The sequence below is a fragment of the Urocitellus parryii genome, chromosome 1, assembly GCF_045843805.1.
Source record: "Urocitellus parryii isolate mUroPar1 chromosome 1, mUroPar1.hap1, whole genome shotgun sequence".
Taxonomy (NCBI): domain Eukaryota; kingdom Metazoa; phylum Chordata; class Mammalia; order Rodentia; family Sciuridae; genus Urocitellus; species Urocitellus parryii.
The window spans coordinates 204,221,737-204,242,723 of NC_135531.1; the positions used below are offsets into that span (position 1 = coordinate 204,221,737).

The following is a 20,987-nucleotide window of genomic DNA, read 5'->3' on the forward strand; positions in this document are numbered from 1 at the left end:
GAAGATCCGTTCTCTCAAACTGCTGACCAAAATTTTTAGATTAATTTCTTTGCTAGTTGAAGACATTTTAAAATCTTCCATTTCTAAAATGAGCCTTGTTTGTAGGTGAAACTGTGGTCTGAGATGATTTTTAAAATTGTCTGGACTCACTTCAAAGACATGGAGTGGGTTAGGCATGATTTGCTGTGCTTTTAAGAGCAGGGTTTGCTACCTATGTTCATGAGTTCTTTGGAGAGCAGTAAACTATTTTCCTTTTCAGACATGAATGAACACAGCTCTAGAAGTCACAGTATCTTCCTGATTAATATTAAACAAGAGAATGTAGAGACTGAAAAAAAACTCAGTGGGAAGCTTTATTTGGTTGATTTGGCTGGGAGCGAAAAGGTAATTGCTTCTTTATTTGTATTATCTGTAATTCTTGGTCATTTGCTTCAGTGTGCAATGGTATAATATCTGTGCCTCTGTATTCCCTGGTTTTAAAGAGCTTTTAAAGTTTCCAGTGTTGTGCCAAGGTGTTATTAAATTCAACCTTTGTTTTCCTGCTCTTTCCTTTCTGTTCCTGAAGTCTCCTGTTTGTGTCACAGACAGGTACATAGAATGCTCTCTGATTTGTGCCTGTTAGGCCCTGATGACAACATTGACAAGTGTTGGTCTGAACTTAGCCTGGCCAAAAGGCGGCTGCACAGATGTGGGAGGGACTGGAATGCCTGAGGACAGGAAAGATCCCCAGGAGGAGCCAGACTCAAACAGGCCAGGAAAGGGCTTTGCCACCAGGAAGGTGGCAGCCCTGCCTCTGCATGTTTCATTGGCTAATAGGAGATCTAGACCCTAGACCTGTCCCTGTGTCCCCTGGTTCTCCTGGCAGTGGTCTGGACTGAGTATCTGACATAGTGGCTTTGGCTCCTTCAGGTTATGAGGCTGTTGTCAGTCTTAGCCATGAGCTCTGACTGTACTCTGCTTTTGTACAGATCCTGTCTTGCCCTCTGTTCCCTGATCTTAAGCCTCCCGGTGCTACTCTCCAGCTTCTGAAACCTGAATCTAGCCAGAATCTCTAGCCTGTGAGCTTCCCAGACCCCCTTGGGCAGCGTCACAGAGCCAGTCCAAGTGCACAATGCCTTTCCCCCATCATCAGTGACATCAGCTGGTGGTCCACATCAGGACAAGTCTGGAGGCGTGGTCACTCTCCCTAATTGGTCAGTTGACCCTCACTTGCTGCATACACCACAGAGTTCCTGTATTCCCAGTAATGGTAACTAACAGCCATGTAAGTCATGGGTGCTTCGGTCGCCCTTTCATTTGCATTTATAAAACAGTGTGCATAAAACCATCTAGAAGTTCCTGGTTGGAATCTGAAAATTTACTGGTGTGGGCTGGTAATTTGGTCAAGCAGATATTCACCACCATGGTGTAATGGTGCAGTTCTAGACTGACCATGACATGACTGCCATGCCAGCTATGAGTCCAGACAAAGAGCGGAGTGGTCCCTTCACTCTCGCTGAGTGCAGAGATGAGTGTTTAGGGCCTAAATACTCCTGAAAACTGCCTACTAGTAGCTGGCTGATCTGAGGAGAGGCTGGTCTCTGCACACTGTTGATGCTTATTACTAATGATATTTATGAGATGTTTTAAAGTGTCCTTTGTATAGTTTCTTTTGTTCACATCCATTTCCCTTTGCCCTAAATGTGTCCCCATGACTGGTGGTGTGAACTTGTAGAACAGAACTCTGCATTTTAGCTCTCATCTCCTCTAAATGGCTTTCTTCCTGAGGCTGGCATTTTAGCATCTCTGGAGCTCAGTTTCCTTGTCTGTAAAGGAAGGTGATAAATAGTACCTGCTTTGTGTATTTCATGGAGTTGAGATACTCAAATACAAAAGCACCTTAAAATCCATCATGTGAGTAGGCTGTTATCATTTGTGACCCACCAGGTACACAGTTGATCTGTCTGTAAGCAGAGGTGTCCATACCCACAATCCCAACACAGATGAGAATCTCTCATATTTGAATGAATATGCATCCACCTGTATCTTAGGGGCTTCTCCTTTATTGTAATTGACACCCATCTTTGTGCAGTTTAAAATTATTTCTCTTCTTTCATTTAGAGAGCAGCTGCTCACCCTGCACCGTTTGTGCAGGCAACAGAGACATGAATCATGTCAAGTCCTCTTTTTTTGCAGCCTCTATAAATGGCTCTCTACCCAGAGCCAATGCTGTAAATACGAAATTACCAGCAATAACACAGCAGAGGAGGCACTGTGCATGGGGCTTCTGGCTGCAGGGGGCGGGGAGGACAAATTTACAATGTAATGCACCCCTTCTTGACTTTTTATGCCTCTCTGATGGGCATTGCTCTTTGGATTTTGTTTATTTTCCTTTCCTTCTTCTTTTTCTTTGCTATGGAAGTAAGCTGGGAAGGAACAGAGTTGGGACAACCTCCTCATTACCTGTTGGTCCTTTACCTGAATTGATGGCTCATAATTTACATTTCCCCCACTGTCCCTTTCCCTGTGGCTCTAGATGGCATTTTCTCTCCGTGCTTCCCTGTGGACATCCTTGGTATGGAGGCTATGGCTTGGTCTCCCAGGGCCTGAGCTTACCCTGGTGACAAAACTTCTGGAGCCTGATTTCCCTGGATGGATATCCCCGGGGGAAGCATCTGCAGCTCTCCCACTTGAGGCATTTCAGCCATTCCACTAAAACCTAATCGAGAGGAAAATGACAGCAGGAGAGACCAAATCCCCAGCCTCAGGCCTCAGGGATGGTTTTATCAATGTGGTTCTTACTTACCTCTGTTTTTCCTTTCTTTCCAGGAGGGCCTTCCCCTTTGCCCTTGTGTGTGGACTTCAGATCTCCACTTTGTGCTTTTGCATCCTGTGCAGCTCACTGGTTTTCCTTCTCTCCGGTAGGTCAGCAAAACTGGTGCAGAGGGAGCTGTACTCGACGAAGCTAAAAACATCAATAAGTCTTTGTCCGCCCTTGGAAATGTGATCTCTGCCTTGGCAGAAGGGACAGTAAGTGATCCTGCTCCATCTATTAAATACTATTACCAGAAGTCGCCTTTGGGTTTGCTTGTTCTCTTTGCCACACACCCCAGAGAGTCATTTGTTTTCCTGTTTGGAAAAAGAGAGAGGGAATCCTGGCTGGGGACGCCTGTTGCTGGGAGATCCAGTCCATTAAAAAGTGTGAATGGTGATGCTGATTTCCTATGGGCATTCTAAACTTTTGCAAGATCCAGGGACCTGGCCACAAATTCCTAGAAACACATGTTTCTAAGTTCAGTGTCTACATACCCAGCTTGCTTGCTTGCTTCTGTGTTTTTTCTTTTCAAAGAGCTGTCAAAACCAATACTAATTATTTCCCAAACAGAAAACACACGTGCCATACCGGGACAGCAAGATGACTCGGATCCTCCAGGACTCTCTGGGTGGAAACTGTAGAACTACCATCGTCATTTGCTGTTCTCCCTCTGTCTTCAATGAGGCTGAGACCAAGTCCACGCTGATGTTTGGACAGAGGTGCGTGTGGTCTCTGGGGACCCGTGCTCTGAGCTGGCTCTTAAGTCTTAGCCTTGAGTGGCGCGGGACTCACGTTGGAGAGTAACAACATGAGGGCAAGGGGTTACTAAACTGCATCTAGCAGGTGATCTGTAAACTTGAGACACAATTTATTGAGGCCAAAGGGATGATGATGTTTTTAAGGAATGGGTAGAAATATACCAGTCAGAAGTATGATGTCTAAAATATAAAACACCCAAATTAATTGTAGGTGCAAATTGGTAATAGAGCCGAGTATCATTTTTGTTCTTTGTGGAATTGAAGTCTAACTGAGGTTCATATGATTTCAAGTGTATAAACCTCAGGATTGATAACCTCTTTAACTCTCATATTTAGGATCCATTTCAGAGGTCCTAATAATAATAAATCAACCAGAAACATAAATGAATATAGAGCAGTGACATAAATAGACAAGGGAAGGAAAGGAATCCACAGTTATCTGATAGTAGGTGGGACAGAGTTTATTCTAAGGAAGAGGCTAGCAGCAACCATCTTCTCACCTTCAAAATGCCCAGGTGAGACCTCCTCAGTCTCTGCAGAGTGTTGGTGAGTCTAGCATTCACTTTCATGTGTGTGGCTGGATTCTTTTCTTCCTATCCTTACTCCTCTGGACCAAGGCTGACCTCCTTCATTCCTGTTTCCCTGGTTCTGGTGTCCAGGCCTTATCCTCTCAGTTGGGTTCCTTGAGGTTAGCCTCCTGAGTGCTAGGGGTGCTGCTGATTTGGATGATCTGAGCATCTTTCGTGCCCAGTGGGCTGAGTGTGAGGGTGGAAGGTGTGGATTCTACTATCCTGTGATCTTTAGACAACTTAATGTTTCTCTGTGGGACTTGGCTGCCTCCTTCATAAACGGATGTCCCTGGTGCCCCTGCCTTCCTGCTGGGGGAATGTGTTATGTGGTTACGCCTGATAAATGGTTTCGGATGCTAGAAAAAAGACGGAGGGGGTGGGCATTCTGTAGGGGAGATTGTTATGACTGTTTAAACTGCATTAAGCCCCAGTCATTTCCTGAGCCCTCAACAGAACATAGAATTACACAGTTGTGGCACCTGTGGGATGTCTAAATAAATAATAATTAATGTTGAAATGTTGTAGAACTAATATATCTTTTAAACTGGATTTGGGTTCTTTACTTCCTCCCAAAGGACTTCCTTGATTAGACAAATGCTCAGGTCAGTGGGATTGTGGTAGGATAACACCTACTTTGCTAAAGGGTCTCTGGATACCTATAAATCAGCTTCTGCTTATGAGAAGCACGGAGTGCATCCTGCTCCTACCCCCCCTTTCCCACCCAGTGTCTTGGACTTGAGTTTAACAGTTTCCTCTAAAGATATGTTTGAGCAAACCAGCTCCAAATGCATTTACGAAGGAATTATTTCTTTTAAAAATGTTTCACATGTAAAGCAAAACTACTCTGGATCTTTGTAAGCCAGGTCCCCCTGGGGTCTTGGGCTCTGTAACTGAAAGCTATTGCTGTTAGTGGGTATTTGCTTCTGTATATAGGAAGCATATTAAGTATCATTTAAAGTGATTATTGTCTTTCTTCTGATCTTAGGCCATCAGTAGTATCGTAATCATTAACACATTTTTTTTAGTGCCAATATATATGTTAGTCATGTCAATCCTACTAGCACTTCTTGCAGGTAGACAGTATCTCACCTTTCTACAGAGGATGAAATTGAGGCTTTCAAAACCATTAGCTACCTTGCCTGAGACCACCCAGCCAGTAAATGACTAAACATGTAGCATGTCCTAGGATGCAGACTACAGTATTTGATCCACAGCTTCTCACATGTGGGTGGCTTGATCAGGAAACCTTGTATGAGTAAATTTTCCATTGTTTATAACAAATTATTTGAGGCTGGGTACTTTATAGAGAAAAGAAGTTTATTTAAGCTACTAGTTTTAGAGGTTCAAGGACATGGTGCTGACATCAGCTTGACTCTTGTGAGGCTGTCATGACTGATGGCACTACACTGGCAATAGTCTGTGTGATAAGACAGAGAGCCAGAGAAGCTAGAGAGGGGTCAGGCTTGCTTTTTAATAATGACCTTCTCATGAGAACTAACAAGGGTTTCATGGGAACTACCTCATTTCCTTTTGAGGGTAGCAATGCCAATAACCCATGACCTTGTACCAGGTTTCATTTCTTAAGGTTTCACCATCTCTCATCCTGCTCTGAGAACCAAGCTTCAACACATGAATCCTAAGGGGGCATGCTGAAACCATATCTGCACCATGGCATCCTGGATGAGCTCACCACAGTGGCTGAGCACAGCCCTCTGGTTTAGTGAACCCAGTTTTGAAGCTAAGTGCTGTCCTTGACTGTTCTCTCATTTCCTTCTCTCTGAGCCTCAGGTCTTCTCACCTGTAGAAGAAGGCATAATAATGCCTCCTTCAGAGCATGTTTGAGAGTATTATATGAGTTTCTCCAATTTCCACCCTGCTCAATACTGGCAAGTTTACCTTCCTTTGTTGTAAGCAGTTTGACATTATTGAGGCTTGGAAAGGTCATGGCAATGGGTGAGACTAGTGTAAGGGACAGCATGGTGATAGAAGGGACAGGAGAACTAAAATTACATTTCTGGAATAAATGAGGAAAAATAAAAGTTGTCATTATAATTTAGCATTCCAGGAAATAAAAAGTTATGCCAGCTATTTTGCAGATGAAATAGGTTGATCTAATTCTTTATCAATCCTCTAGTTTCTGAGCTGCGTGGCAGCAGGAATGACTTTGTCAGTGGCATCCGTTTTCCAAACACCTTTAGCATGACAAGAGGATATCCTGTAAATAATGCTCATCAAATGAACGAACAGCGGAACCCAAAACTTATCACAAGTGAAGTGTAGTGCCCTGTTCCCAGGAGTTGGGTTGGTTTGGATCAGGTTTACCTTCCATTCTTTAATTAGGAATGTTGAAGATTTTTTTTTTTTCCCTTCCCTGTATTCCCAAGTTAGTTAATTGATTCTTTAAGGACACTGAACTCCTCCATGGGCCTATATCTGCTTTATGGTTAAAGACACTCATTGAACCCAATTATACAGCAGACACGAGTCTGAACATCGGATTAGACATGGTATCTGATAGCTAATGAGATTAAGCACTTTGAACTCAGAAAAGCTGCCAGGCACATCCCAAATTCAGTGTAACAAGGGTTCATTATTTCCGTGGCAAGAGTGGCCAAACCTTAGGACAGTGTAAGTTTCTTCAGTTATTCCTAGGTGGTTCTTTCAAGGATGTGAGGAAAGTGTGCTCCCCCCACCCAGTCCCCGCAAAGCTGTACTAGTTGATGCTCTGAATAAAGCCATAGTGTGTGCTTTGAAGCAGTAAAATGAGTTGGAGCTGCAGGGCACCCTACCCTACCCTGCTGGCCTATCCTTGGGAAATCCTCTAGATTAGGTGCTGGGGCTTAAAGGGAAAGATTCACCATCTCTGTGTGTGGTGTCACTGATGACTTTGGGCCTTTTGTTTGGTCAGGTATGTCTCTTTGGTCCCCCGAGTGCCCAGCACTGTGCTAGTGAAGAGGCAGAAGCTGCCTTCTGTAGCTCAGAGAACTTCAAGCCAGTTGAGGAGGCAGCAATTTTAATTCCCAGGCAGCTGAGAGTCAAAAAGACAAGCTCAAATTAGAGCAATTTCATTGATTTTTCTTTTCTCTCTGGCCCCCAGCCTTTTATTCTTCAGTCTTTAATTACTCTTCTAAAGGAATTTTACAGCACTATTTGAAAAAGATATTTATAAGTTTTTGAAATGGGAGCTCAAATCACCCAATTCTCTGGGAAGGCTATTTAACGTTCCCTGGTTTGGGGTGGTGTTGAAGGGAGGGGAGCCCCGAGGGGCAGGCCAAGAAAGGTCTGAGTCAGCAGGTCTTGGACACCTAGAGTTCGGATTGATCCAGAATGAATAATTCAAAGGCTTTATTTGTATGTTGATTGTGGAAGAATTGATAACTTAGGAAAATTAATAGTCTTCTTTTCCTATTGTGCACAGTTTAAAAAAATATCATGCCATTATTTTAATTGTGCCACCTGCCATTTCAGTGGCAGCTGGATTAGGCAGAGCCTGAATAGAGTGCGGGCAGAATTCATGTTGTAAGAGCATGGGAACAAGTTACCTGCAGAGGTGGAGTGAGCACTTTGGCCAAGGCACACACTTGGCTTCACTTTTGACAAAACTAAAAAAGGCTTAAATCCTCCTTGCTGGAGGACCTGCTGCTGACATGCCAACAGGGTTAATTTTTGCTCTGGGGCGCGGGGTGTGGGGCTCGGGTGTGGGGCACGGGGTAGGGGGAGCCGGGTGGGGAACTGGATGCCAATGAGATGCAACTCCTCATCCCTGTCATTAAAATTTTTATTTCTCCTTCCTGACCCTCTTCCCTCACAAGCAGGGAAATGGCTCCCCAGGATCTGGGAAGGTGCTTTGGAGCAGTGGTTTTCCTGAAGGTTTAGGGTTTTCATGGGGGAATGGGACTCAGCATAGATTAGAAGTTTTGATGTTATTTTTATGTGTCAGCTTGGCTAAGCTATAGTACCCAGTTTAATCAAACAATAGTCTGGCTGTTGCTGCAAAAGCTATTTTGTATTTGGTGGTTAATGTGTAAAATTAGTGAATGTCTACAATGCGTAAAGTACATTGCCCTGGATAATGAGGGTGGCCCTCATCCAATCAGTTGAAGACCTTAAAAGCAAGAATCCAGGTTTCCCAGAGAAGATATTCTGCCTCAGGACTGTAACACAACTCCTATCTAGGTGTCCAGCTTGCTGGCTGCCTGCTGTACTCTACGATCATGTAGACCAAGATAATTGGGTGATTTGCGTTCCCAGTTTTTCTTTGCCTTGTTTTGTTCATTCTTTCCTCCCTTCCTCCCTCCCTCTCTCCCTTCCTTTCTTCCCTCTTTCTTTCTTTCTTTTTTGTAACTAGGGATTGAACCCAGGGTACTTTACCACTGCAGTACATTCCCAGCATTTTTTATTTTTTGTTTTGAGACAAGATCTTGCTAAGTTTCTGAGACTGCCCTTTAACTTGTGATTCTTCTGCTTCAGCCTCCTGAGTCACTGGGCATGCACAGTTTCTTTAAATAAATAAATAAGAGGAAGATCATGTTGTATATATAATAGAATTATATATATATATATATAATATAGAATTATATATATATATATAATAGAATATATAATATTTCTCTCTCTTTCTGTCCCTCCTGTTGGCTCTGTTTCTCAGGAGAATCTTGACTGATAGACAAGGATGCTGGAGGCCCCCTCCTACCTCACAGAGGTCTCTCTCAGTCTCTGTCTCACACACAGCATTCATGGGGCATAATCACACATTACCGATTATTCCCTGTGTTGAAGGTGTGAAGTTGTCTAGAGTAAAATGCTCATACTCTCTTGGACACCCGGAGAGCAAAGGAAAATGCTGAAACAGGAAGTATGAAGGTACCAAGAACAAATATCTCCCTGGTTCTTCCAAGGAAGCCAAAGTAACTAGAATAAACTCCAGCAACAGACAGTGCACACGCTTTTAGAACTGACAGGGACCAGGAAATACACCTAGAGGAAGACATTGGGGAAATAGGTGTGGATGGCACAGACAGCATTCTGAGCTAGTGGTTGTAGGTCTTCTCTATTCGATGAAGACTTTGTTTAAGTGCCAAATTATGAGGATGCCTTCAGAGTATCAGGTCTGGGTCCTTAGCTTGGGATGGTAAGGAAAGTGAAATTAATTATCCCCTAGAAGGGATCATCAAGAAGCAATCCAAGAACAACCTCTAAGACCAACCAAGAATTATGACCAAATAAACATAGACATTATCAAACCTCTTAGAATCCTGAACACATGCTTCCGGATGTGTGAGCTGCACATGGAACGGTTGAGGGATTCAGTGTTGCTTGGAAGAAAAGTGGGAGACAGCTGTCCTCTTTGCATTCCACAGTGGAATATGTCCAAGAGAATCTTTTCTGCATCCTGCACTGAGGTGGAAGGGGTACTGTGGCCTCTATTCTTTTTCCACTGTGGTTGGTCTGCCTTCTCCAAGGGGGGTTAACATTCATTAGCTTTGAGGTCTTTTATAAACTTGGCCTTTGTTACCTCCTGGGGGGAGAAGAATTTTATATCTGGGCCATTCCAGATCATAAATTACTGAAGTGTTGTGTGAATCTAAAGTCAGCCAAAACACAGAGAAGCTGCAAAACAGGTGCCTTGATAATAGCACCCTCACAGTTAGGCTCATTCCGCTAAGTGGATTGTACTGCTAGGGTAAACTCCAGATTGAATTAAGGCTCTTCCCCAGGTAGCCTTTTTTAGGACTTTAATCAGGGTCTGCTATGGGTCTAACCTATGGAGTAGCATTTATATCTATATGTGCATTAGGAGCGTCTGTAAAAACCCTGAGAGGTTTTGGAAGTGAAGACCAAGGCATTTTTTTATGCTTTTGGTGAATGATTAGGTCACTTTGGGTTAATCAGATGGTATCATAGCTTGAGCCTTAAAGATGGTGAATGAGTAGGAAGTGGTTAGAATAAGGCTCCAACAGATCATTGCCTTGTTTTCCTATATCAAATAGGTAAGGTCCCAGTACTACATGACTGGATGGCATCTCTATTGCTTTACAGTCTGCAGTGGGCAACAGTGGACCCTAGGTATGCCAATGGTCCCATGAGGTTAAGTCAGCACCCCACAGCCATCTTAGTTTAGGTAAACACACTCTGATATTCTTACCATGATGAAATTGCCTACTGAGGTGTTTCTCTGATTGTGTCTTGGAATTAAGCAATGCGTGACTGTGTATCTTCAGCTACACAAAATTATAAAACCTGCCTTAAGAGCATTTCTACTTTCTGCTCTCCTGTTGGTTTTATGTTACCTTGTATACTGCCTGAAATTCTTTGAGAAGCAGACTGAGCAGTTGAGGCACAGGCACACGTGTGAGCCTGAGCATAAGCCCTGCATATGTCCACACGTGCTCTTTTGCCCAGGGTCCCTGTCTACTCACCATGTTTGAGAGTCTCGATACAGTACTATTCACTGTGATTACAGCCTTACAGCCAACAAACACGTGGAAAACACCAAGATAAGACAGCCAGGAAATGAAAGCCTTTAAAAAAGAAGAAAAAAAAATTGTTTTGTAGTTGTAGATGGACAGTATACCTTTACTTTATTTATTTACTTTTATACGGTGCTAAGGATCAAACCCGGTACCTTACACCTGCTAGGCAAGTGTTCAGCCACTGAGCACAGCCCCAGCCCGTGAAAGCTTTTGACATGCTCTAAAGTGTACAAAAAAAGAAACCAAATAGCAGATCACCGTGTAACTACATGGATGACAGCTAGCTAAATATTCAGGAAGCAGGGAAGCACATTTTCAGTGGCAAAATTAGGTAGGAGCTAATGATCCTTAGAGGCCTTTATTCTCTAAATTTGCTAAAGTTCATGGTAAAAAGAAAAAGCAATGGTAGATGTTCTTCATCCTTTTGCTCCAGGTCTTCTTGGGAAGGAGGGAATGAGACCCTCTTTATTCCACTTTGCAAGATTGTTTTCAACATCCTAGACAGGAGGATGTTTGTTCTATTAAGAAAACCCCTCTGGGCACAGAAATTCAATCTCTTTCTTAGTAACTAGTTTATTGGACAATCTGGAAATTCTTCTATCTGATATGATTCCTTTCTATAGCAGTTTAGTTTTCTTAACTCATTTTTATTGACTATAATATACATGTAATAAAAGCATCAACTTAAATGTAAATTTACAAATTTTTATAAATGTATATAACTGCTGTCCAGTGTCTCAGAAGTCTCCTTTTTGCCCCTTCTTAGTCCATGCCCAACTCTCAAGAGTAGCTATTGTCTTGACTCGGATCAACACGGGTTGGTGTTGTCTCTGACCTTTATATAAATGAGATCACATGGTACTGTTTATATCTGGCTTCTTTCATTGTTATCTGTGAAATTCATCAAAATTGTTAGGAGTAGTTATTTTTTTTAATTTATTTTAATTTGTTATGTATGACATCAGAATGCATTACAATTCATATTATACATATAGAGCACAATTTTCGTAATTTACCAATTTTTCCGTTGGTGAAAATTTGGATGTTTTTATTTGGGGGCTGCTGTAAATCAACTATGATCCTGGTTCTTGTGCCTTTAGGTGAACATACATCCTCATTTCTGTTGGGTAAGAGCAGGATTCCTGTATGAAGTGTTCAGATTTTGTGGATACTACCAAGTACTTTTCCAAAATGATAGCAATAATTCACCCTGACTTTAGTAGTAATTCAAAGTTATATTTACTGCCCTTCTTTCCCAATAGCTGACATTTAAAAATCTTTTGACCATTCTAGTAGGTGTGTAAAGGTATCTGTAGTTTTACTTGCCTTTTTTTGCTATTTGTTTTGTACTTCTTTCTTATGAAATGCCTATTCCAGTGTTTGCCTAGATTTTTCTTATTGATTTATAGGAGTTGTCCTGGGCAAGTCTTTTGTCAGGTATATGTATTTCATTTATCTTTTCCCACTTTACGACTGGAATTTTAACTCTCTTAATGGCGACTTTTTATGAAGAGAGGTTTTCAATTTTAATGAAGTCAAATTTATTTTTGTTTTATGTGCTCCTTAAGAAGTCTTTGCCTATCCCAAGGTCTTAAAGACATTCTCTTCTAGAAGCTTTATTGTTTTACCCTACAGTCCATCTGGAGTAGAATATTTTTATATGGTACTGGAGCCCTAGTGCCATATATTGAGAGGACTGTCCTTTCCCCCATCCCATATGGTGCCTTCATAAATCAGAAGACTGGGTATTTGTCTGTTTCTAGACAATCTATTCTATCTCTACTTCAAAGTTTCTATGTAATCAGTTTTAATTACTGTGGCTTTTCATGTATTGATATTTAGTCCTTTGATCTTCAAAATTATTCTCGCTATTCTTGGCTTTTTTAATTTCTACTATAAATTTTAGAACTAACTTGCCAATTTTCTATACACCCACCCACACACACGCCCTTCCAGGATTTGGGGGTATATTGTTTTAAATCTGCAGAGCAATTTTCGGAGCATTGGCTTATTTCCCTGTCAGCCTGAACTGATTTCTTTTTTTTTTTTTAATATTTATTTTTCAGTTTTCGGTGGTCACAACATCTTTTTATTTTATATGGTGCTGAGGATCGAACCCAGCGCCCCGCGCATGCCAGGCGAGCGTGTTACCTCTTGATCTACATCCCCAGCCCCAGCCTGAGCTGATTTCTTTATATTCAACCTTTGGAGAATAGAGAGGCCCGCTGTCCTGCTCCACTGGGGCTTTGTGTTCCAGGTGGGAGTCAGGATGCATTCCTACTCCTCTGAATCTCCTCTTTACTGTCTCTGCATTGTGCTGTGCTCTGGGAGGGTGGCTGGTTTGGATCACTGCAAATGGGCTCCTTTACCTTTGGCTTCTAATCAGGTTCAGTCACTGGAAAGGCACCTGGACAGGTCATCAAAAGAAGAGTGTGAGGTCAGGGGCTTCACTTCTGTGCCCTCCACCAAAGGCTGTTACGTTTTCCACCAAGCAACCTTGCTCTTCTGGCCCCTTCAGTCTAAGGGTGATAATGGCTCCTCCCACATTATCACATTATTTCCCAGCACCTTTTAATCACTTTGTTAAACTCTCTCCAAATAATGCAGTTTGAGCAGGTCCTCTGTTTCCTGCCGGGACCCTGATTACTACAGAAGTGGAAGATAAAGAAAGTGCCAAGTAGATTTTAAAAGAGCTCAGAGAATGAAGACCAGTTGCACCAGCGATGCCCTTGCAGGGGTCTGCTGGCAACCCGCACCTGTGGCTGAGACTGCCTAGGCGTAGCGTAGAAGCTCGGCCTTGCTCTTTCTGATATCATTTGGAATCACTAAGTGACACTTTGTGATTTTAAAAGTAAGATTAGTAGTCTCAGAGTGCACCTGTAAATGACAACAGTGTTTTAGCATGAGTTATTTTTTCACTTTCTGACTAAGTTGCTAATAGATGCTGCAGTGTTTGTACTCCAGTCTGAGAAACATCCACAGTACCGCCTGAGGATGTTCGAAGACAAGGTGAGAGTGTCAAGCTGAAACAGTCTTTAAAGTAGTAATAGAATTGCTCCTATTTGAAAAATTAGAATTGAACCATTTCTGGGGACAGCAGCCTCAAGCTACTGTGAATGAGAGAAAATTATACTAATTCTTTAGTGAGTCTTATATTGAAGTCCTTTAACTCTTCTTTTGACAGTTGGGTTATTTAGTTGTCTGCTTTAGGAATTAATTTTTGGAATGACATCTGTAGTGCTGGTAATGAGTACTGTCAGCCTGAAATAGAAATCATGTCCAGAATGTCATTTGATGACAGTAGTAATTAACCTGGATCACACATCAGATCATACAGGCAAATATGATGGAATAAGGACAGTTTGGTGTTTAAAATGAAAATGCCAATAGCAAGTAAAACAGGTTGTCAAATAGTTTTAAATGAAGTTTTACCTTCTTTAAAAGGTAAGTAATAAGTTGAATTCTGCCACGATCAGCTTATGTTTTAGTGGACAAGGGCTGCTTATGTGTTCCAGTCTGTGTGTGCCTAGGTAAATTGTGATTTTGGGTTTCATGATCACTAGTGTAGCTCTCTGCCAGCTGCTCCCTTAAGTTACTGTCCAGCTACCATTCATGGGGCATCCCAACCCTGCAGGTCATATACCGTAGGAGATCACAGAGCCCCTTATACTAGAAGGAGCAAAATGGTGGCCATCAAACATGTTTGTCCTCATGTTATTTATTTTAAAAAATTGTCTTAAACTGGAAAATACAAATAAAAATATCTCAATTTATGACTTTTTTAAATGGATGATCTGAGAACTAGAATGGATGATTCTAGTATGGTGACAAATGGCTGTGATGGGGGCATGTGCTTAGTTGGGAACCATGATTGTCACCTGGCCAGCTTTGCTAGGTTCTGTGACTCAACCATATGAGGCATGTGTTGGTATGTGTTCAACACAGCAGGGATACTTCTAGGTGCCAAATGGGAATAAGAGAAATAACTGATGTTTCATTGTTTATCACTGATATCAGTAGCCCCAAGCTCCAAGAGGCCAGAGAACTTGTCTGTTTGTCTCGGTATATACCCAGTATTTCATAAATGTTTGTTGATCTACCTAGGAAGATGAAACTGGTGACTTGCAGGACACTTCAGGGGAAGGTTGAATGCTGGAGAAAGACATAACCTTAGGTAGGGCTGAGGACACAGAGTGAGGTGCTGGCACAGAGAATGCAGTAAGGGGCAACCTTGAGTGACAATTCAAATAAAAATCTGTTGGGTTAAGAGACTGGTGGGATATAAAGGAGAGAAGGAAAGGATGAGTCTGAACTGAAAGAGCCACAGTGCCATTAATCTCCGGCCAGGAGGGTGGTAGGTGAAAATGACAGGATCCCTCCTGCTCTCCCAGTCCAGACCCTTGGACCTGAAAGGAGCCCAAGATTTAGTTGTATTGATTCAGTGAATGCTAGTAGCCATACTCAGGATTTTCCCCTCATGTTTTTAATCCCAGAGCTAAGACCATAAAGAACACAGTCTCTGTGAACCTGGAGTTGACAGCAGAGGAATGGAAGAAGAAATATGAAAAAGAGAAAGAGAAAAACAAGACTTTGAAGAATGTCATTCAGCATCTGGAGATGGAGCTGAACAGGTGGAGGAATGGTAAGGAGGAGTGGAGAGGAAGGAGGGGGCCCAGTGTGTGCTTTCTCTTTCCCGGACTCCTGGCCTCCTGGGAGGCACTTGGGAAAGGGCATGATGGCGGAGCTTGGTCCAGTGAGCAAGCAGATACTTTCTGATTTCCTAGCCCAGATCCCCACCTGCATCCTGTCAGTTGGCTGACAAGTTTGGCCTGATCTGTTTCCAATGAGACACCCTGACTGCTGCTGCCTTCCATTCTGGTAGCCATTTCTGAGGCGGGTAGTGCCTGAGACTTTGTGGCTCAGATTGCTTTGGACTCAATAAAAAAATCTCTTCTCTGTTGAATTTTATCATTTCTTTGGGGTTAAAAGCCACCATTGGCAAACATTGGTTTTTATTTTTTTGCTTAACTCACCATCATGCTCTTCTTTATCAAAGGCAGAAACAGAGGCCCCTAAAGAAGCCAGCCTGTGCTAAGATGGAGTCTTGTTTCGTGACCAGTTTTCCTTTTCCCCCCAAAACATTCTCTGTGGTTTGTTCTACTGGGAGAAAATATCTCAGAGAGCTGACGTGCATTGGGTGGGTGGGTTGTGGGTGAGGCGTTAAGAGGGGTTTCCAGATCCAAGTGCAGACAGGTTATTTTAGTGATTTTTAACACTGTGATGGAGGTTAGAAAGTAGAAGAGTTTCTTTTTCTTTTTTTTTTTCCTTTCTTTCTTTTTTTTTTTTTTTTTTTTTAACTGAAATGAGGCAGGTTGGTGTGTGTGCATGCAGGGAGATGGCAGATGGTTGGAAGTTTTTCCTCAGACCCTCTGCTGCCGTCACCAGTGTTTATTTCGGGCACTACAGCAGACCTGAGCTCTGGGTGTGTTGGAGCTTGGGGGCCCGTCATGCCCGATCAGTAGGTACTGCACCTGTTTGTAACTGCCGAGCGAGCGAGCAGCAGATCATCTCATGCTTGTATGTTTGCTTCTGCTTTTTGCTAGTAAGGGTGGGGTGTCAGTGAGCTGCTGTTTAATCAAAAACAATTATGTGGCAAACGAGGATTCAACAAAGGATCAAAAAGTGACCTAGTAGCCTAAATAACGGGTTGCTTCTCTTTTCAGGAGAGTTTCTAGCTGTGCATGTGTTTTGAAAGCTGCTAGAATAATTGAATAATTCAGCACCTGGTGGATGATTCCTTACAGTTTGGCAGAAGTAGGAGAGTGGGGAGGGGTGGAAGGGAAAATGGGGAGTGGCCCTATGAAGCGTTGTTTTATTTCTGTAAGCCTCTTGGGTCAGTTCTCTGTTGGATGACTGGGACATTCAGTAAAGCCTTTTGGTAAAGTGTTGGGGGACAGGGCTTGGAAACATTGTCACCTGGGCAGTTAACCTGGTTTTTGTTCACCCTTTCTCGTGCTGCCTTAGGATCCACCTCAGCCTCGTGTGGCTGGCTTCCCAGTGCCAGCATCTTTTTGCACGCTCTATCCTGCTCTTGGCCTCTCCACTTAGCATCACTCTATCTGGTACCCCAGTTCATCCACACTGCAAATCTACTCAGAAATTACCATTTTTGGTGCCTTTTGTTGAGATCCTACATAAGCCTTTAAGTTACATAATTTCAGAAAAGGAAGACATGATTTCTGGCACATAATAGATTTGCAATAAAGGCCTGTTAAGTAAACGTGTATTAATGAGGGTGCTGGAGATTAAAGGAGGGTGGGCCATTGGGCACAATCTCTCTTCTGCCCAGAGATCACCGTCAATAAACATGTGGTGATGGTCTATGGTGCATTTCAAGAAGGGAAACTGCATTTAGCCAGGAGTTGTTACCACTGGGGCCTGATGGAGGCTGAGAAGCCCATGTGGGCTTCCAGGAATAAGCAGTACAGAGAATAGATCTGAGAGAAACAGCAGTTAGGTGGCTGAAACAGAAGGTGTTAGGTGGGGGTGGGGCGTGGGTAGAGGGAACCAAATTTATAAGGGTCTTGAGAGGAAGGACCATGGGGGGAGGTAAGGGATGCACTGGTCTGAGGTGAGCTTGGAGGGGTAGGTGGTGCTGTTCCCAGAAAAGAGTTGTCCTGGATCTTGGAAGCAGTGAGAAGCCATTCAGGGTATTAAGCTGTAGAGTATATGATAAGGTCTGGGTTTTTGAAGCTCCATTGGTTGTGTAGGGGAATGAGCTAGAATGGGTAGAGAAGGAGCTACTCACTGGGTGAGATGATGGCAAATTAATTGAGAGGTATGGCAGGGGAAGGGACCCAAGAGGTATTTAGGTGGAAAGTTAGCAGGGATTGGTGGGAATTGGCTGTGGGCCTACTATGAGTGCACAGCTATCTCAAGCACTCACAGCACATCACACGATGTGTCAGTGGACTTCACACACACACAAACCAAGCCAGGCTTTCTTTATGTCTCTGGGGCTGGGTGTTGAATTCCCAAGCAGTAGCCCTTAAGGTGCTGACAGGTTAGACAGCTCTAAACTGGAGGATCTGGAATAGTTCAAGCTATTACTGTTGTTGGTGCTGCTTGCACGTGGAGCTAGCTAGTGATTTGTGTCCAGGCCAGTGAGACGAGTGTGAAAAGTAAGAAGGGCCAAAGAAAGAAGGGCCTGGAAGCCCTTTGATGCCCCATGTATCAGTCCTAATTCCTCCTAGCTGAAGTCGTGAGGGTGTGGCTGGTGTGCATAAATTAGAAAGCTGGGATGGGGAGTACTCAAGCCAGAGTGGCAGGATATTGCCAACTTTCTTTTGAAATTTGACATACACATTGGTTTTAAACCAGTAGGAAGCAGCCACTAATTTCCCTTAACGTTTCCCAGGTATTGATGTTTCCACACTGGGGTCTGAACAAGTAATGGGCGCCTTGTCCATTGTGTGTCCTCTCCCTGGGAAAGAGACATCTTTCTTGCATGGTGCATTCATTATTTAAAAGCTTCCCTGTACACTCTATCTGTGAGAGCCAGGAAGGACTGCAGTTGAGTGTGTCCATGTGTGTGTGTGTGTGTGCTATCACAGATCATGAGGTAGCAATACAGGGAGGAGGGAATCAGTTGCAGGAATCAGTTGCAGAGATTGTAAATAAAGAAGGGAGACTTGTCTGATCCAATGGACAGTGATGGGACTGTGCCAGGGGAGGGGCAGGCACTGCCCATGTGAAATATTACTGTTACATGCCTAGAGACTGGTCTCAGCTTCTCTACCCACCCCCCGACCTCTACCAGTACCAATTTTGTACCCTCGTAGCTTGATGGGTATGATAGATTGTATCCTCCAAAAATTCACATGTTGATATCCTAACCTCCAAGATATCAATATTGGGGAAAGAGGCCTTTGAGAAGTGACTATTTCCTAAGATGTAGGGCCCTTATAAGAGTCCTGAGAGACTGTGCTTCTCTGTTTTCTGCTATGTGATGGTTCAATGAGAAGATGCCTTCTGCAAGTCTGAAAGAGGGTTCTCACTAGAACCTGACCATGCTGGCACTCTGTTCTCAGACCTCCAGCTCTTGAATTGTGAGAAATCATTTCTGGTGTTTAGAAGCCCCAAGTGCATCTGCATCCTACTTTGTCACAGCAGCCCTGACTGGGCTACTCAGAATGCAGGCAGGGCAGTTTCTTCCTCAGGGCACAGCTGAGCCTTGATTCTCAGACCAGGACTTAAGACTCACAGGCTATATTCTGCACAAGCCTGAATTCATTTCTGACATTGTCTCTTAAGGCAGGATAGCTCTGGGCATGTGCATGGTGGCTTAAGGAAGAGAGGCCACACTCTGTTTTTGTAAAGGTAGGCTTTTTACGCCACTGGCCTGGTTTAATTCTGCAGTGTGCCAGTTAAGGTCCTTAGATTGCAAGCCATAGGAATTGACCCTATCCCAGCTTAAGCAAAAAGAGACTGCATTAGAAGAATAGGAGGGAGTCACAAAATCCAAAGATCAGCTGAGGAATCAGATTCCACAGGCAGAAGCTGGGCTTGGTACACATAGCAGATCTCATAGGGGCCAGGCCGCCCCTGGAATGAATCCTCTCCAGCTGTTTTTTTCCTGTGCTTGTAGTATAATGTTGGAGGAACAGAGACCCTGGATAGAAGAGGAATTCTGCTCTTGGTGGTGGCTTGACTGGGGAAGGATAGGGTAGTTTGATAAATTGTCTGATAGAGACTACATGCAATCCAGGGAGTAATTCCTCAGAAAGAGGTTGAGGTGCTGCTATGAGAATGGATGTCAAATGACTGAAAAGCAGCACATGGTCACTGTAATTTGCTAGTGACATCTTGTGGGCCAGTCTTTCATCAGACCTAGAGGCTCTGTTGGCACTTGACCCTCAAGGAAATATGCTTGCCTACTTTCTTAAGGAACAGATGGATGGGGCGAGACAGTTGCCAAAAAATGGACTTCTCCTTTTAAAACTTTGTTGATCACATGTGTGGGAAGGACTTGAACAATCCTGAATATGGGGATAGATGTAGATAGCTGGATTCAATTATGGCTTCCTGGTCACCCCTATCTCCCCTTCATCCATCAAGAAAACTCTTGACAGGAGTATGGGGAGGAAGGGCTGAAGAGTAGGGGCATGATGTTCAGAAGTGGTTGGGTCCATCATTCTCTTGGCCGCTAGATCAGACTTTATCATGCTCACCTCTGATACTCTGAATTTTGCATTTAAAAAAGAAAGTAAAGGAAGAGGAACTTTTTAGTAGGAGTTGAAGTCAGGAAAAGAAGGACCTGAAAATCCAGGTGTCAAGAGAACAGGGAAATGACCTGACAATCTAGTGCATCTGCCGAGCCTCTTCTCTTGAATAATTAATATAAGATTAAATAATAGAGTGGAGGTAGCTTTACCCCATCCATCTGCAGAAATCATGCAAATAAATTATTTCCTCCCAGGCTGAGAAGGTGTGGAAGAACCGGTCATCTCTAAAGTAGATTTGTTCTCTAGGTTTAAAACCTGCCATACCAACAAGCATGGTTCAATAACTAGATAAATCTGTAACTTCTAGTCCAATTTGGGGCTTTATGGAGCTTTCGGACCAGAGTTGTTGGCATGCTATTTGCTCTCTCAGCATTAAATCTGTAGAAGATGCTGGCCGCCTTCTCAGATTCATGATTATAGTGGATCCATAGAAATCAGCATTGTGTTTGAGATATCTAATTTGTCAGGCCCTCTTTTCTCTTTTGGAGAGTGTAACCAAATTGTAATAAAAATACTGACGGCTTGGAGAACCTTTGGCCTGTTCAAGAGGCCCTGAATGTAAAGAGGGTGGGAGTCCCAGGTGATCAATTTATTAGAAAATTACTTTGGAAGGGATTAGAGAATGTCTTAAGCTACTTACAGTATTTTTAGGAACTAGGGTGAGGGATGCTATTTGTATGCAAAATAATCTCTTAAAGGAGTGCTTTTTTTTTTTTTTTAACCTCACGTTTATATAATGACATCTTGTAGCCAGCTGCTCTTACCCATCTGGCAACTTAAAGGTTTCCTTTTAGTTTCTTTGATATAGAAATTACTTACTGTTAGGGTTGCTACTGGGCCTGTTTAATTGGTATTAAAACGAAACACCTCGTTTGCCAGATCTGCAGTGGTTTCTGGCGGAAGCTGTGAGTGACCAGCAAATCTCTGCCCTGGAGTTGTTGAGAGAATGCAATTACCTCTCTATGTTCTCCCGAGGTTTTAGGGACCCAGCTTATGAAAAGGATAACTAGCTTGTTGCTATTTCATGTGTGAAATTTTAATGAATTCCTGGCAGTCTAATGATTTTCTTTTTTGGAAAGAAAATAGAAAACAACCAAAAAAACCTATTT

At 43.0% G+C, this 20,987-nt stretch overlaps 1 protein-coding gene across 1 annotated transcript in view; it reads left to right on the forward strand.

The window, feature by feature from the left end:
• Kif5c (kinesin family member 5C) overlaps positions 1–20,987 on the forward strand; it is a 136,468-nt gene that overhangs the window by 73,477 nt on the left and 42,004 nt on the right. The window contains exons 8-11 of the mRNA XM_026389134.2: positions 260–384; positions 2,905–3,009; positions 3,365–3,513; positions 15,088–15,236. Of these exons, the coding sequence (XP_026244919.1) occupies positions 260–384; positions 2,905–3,009; positions 3,365–3,513; positions 15,088–15,236 (528 nt within the window). The remainder of the gene's footprint in view (positions 1–259; positions 385–2,904; positions 3,010–3,364; positions 3,514–15,087; positions 15,237–20,987) is intronic.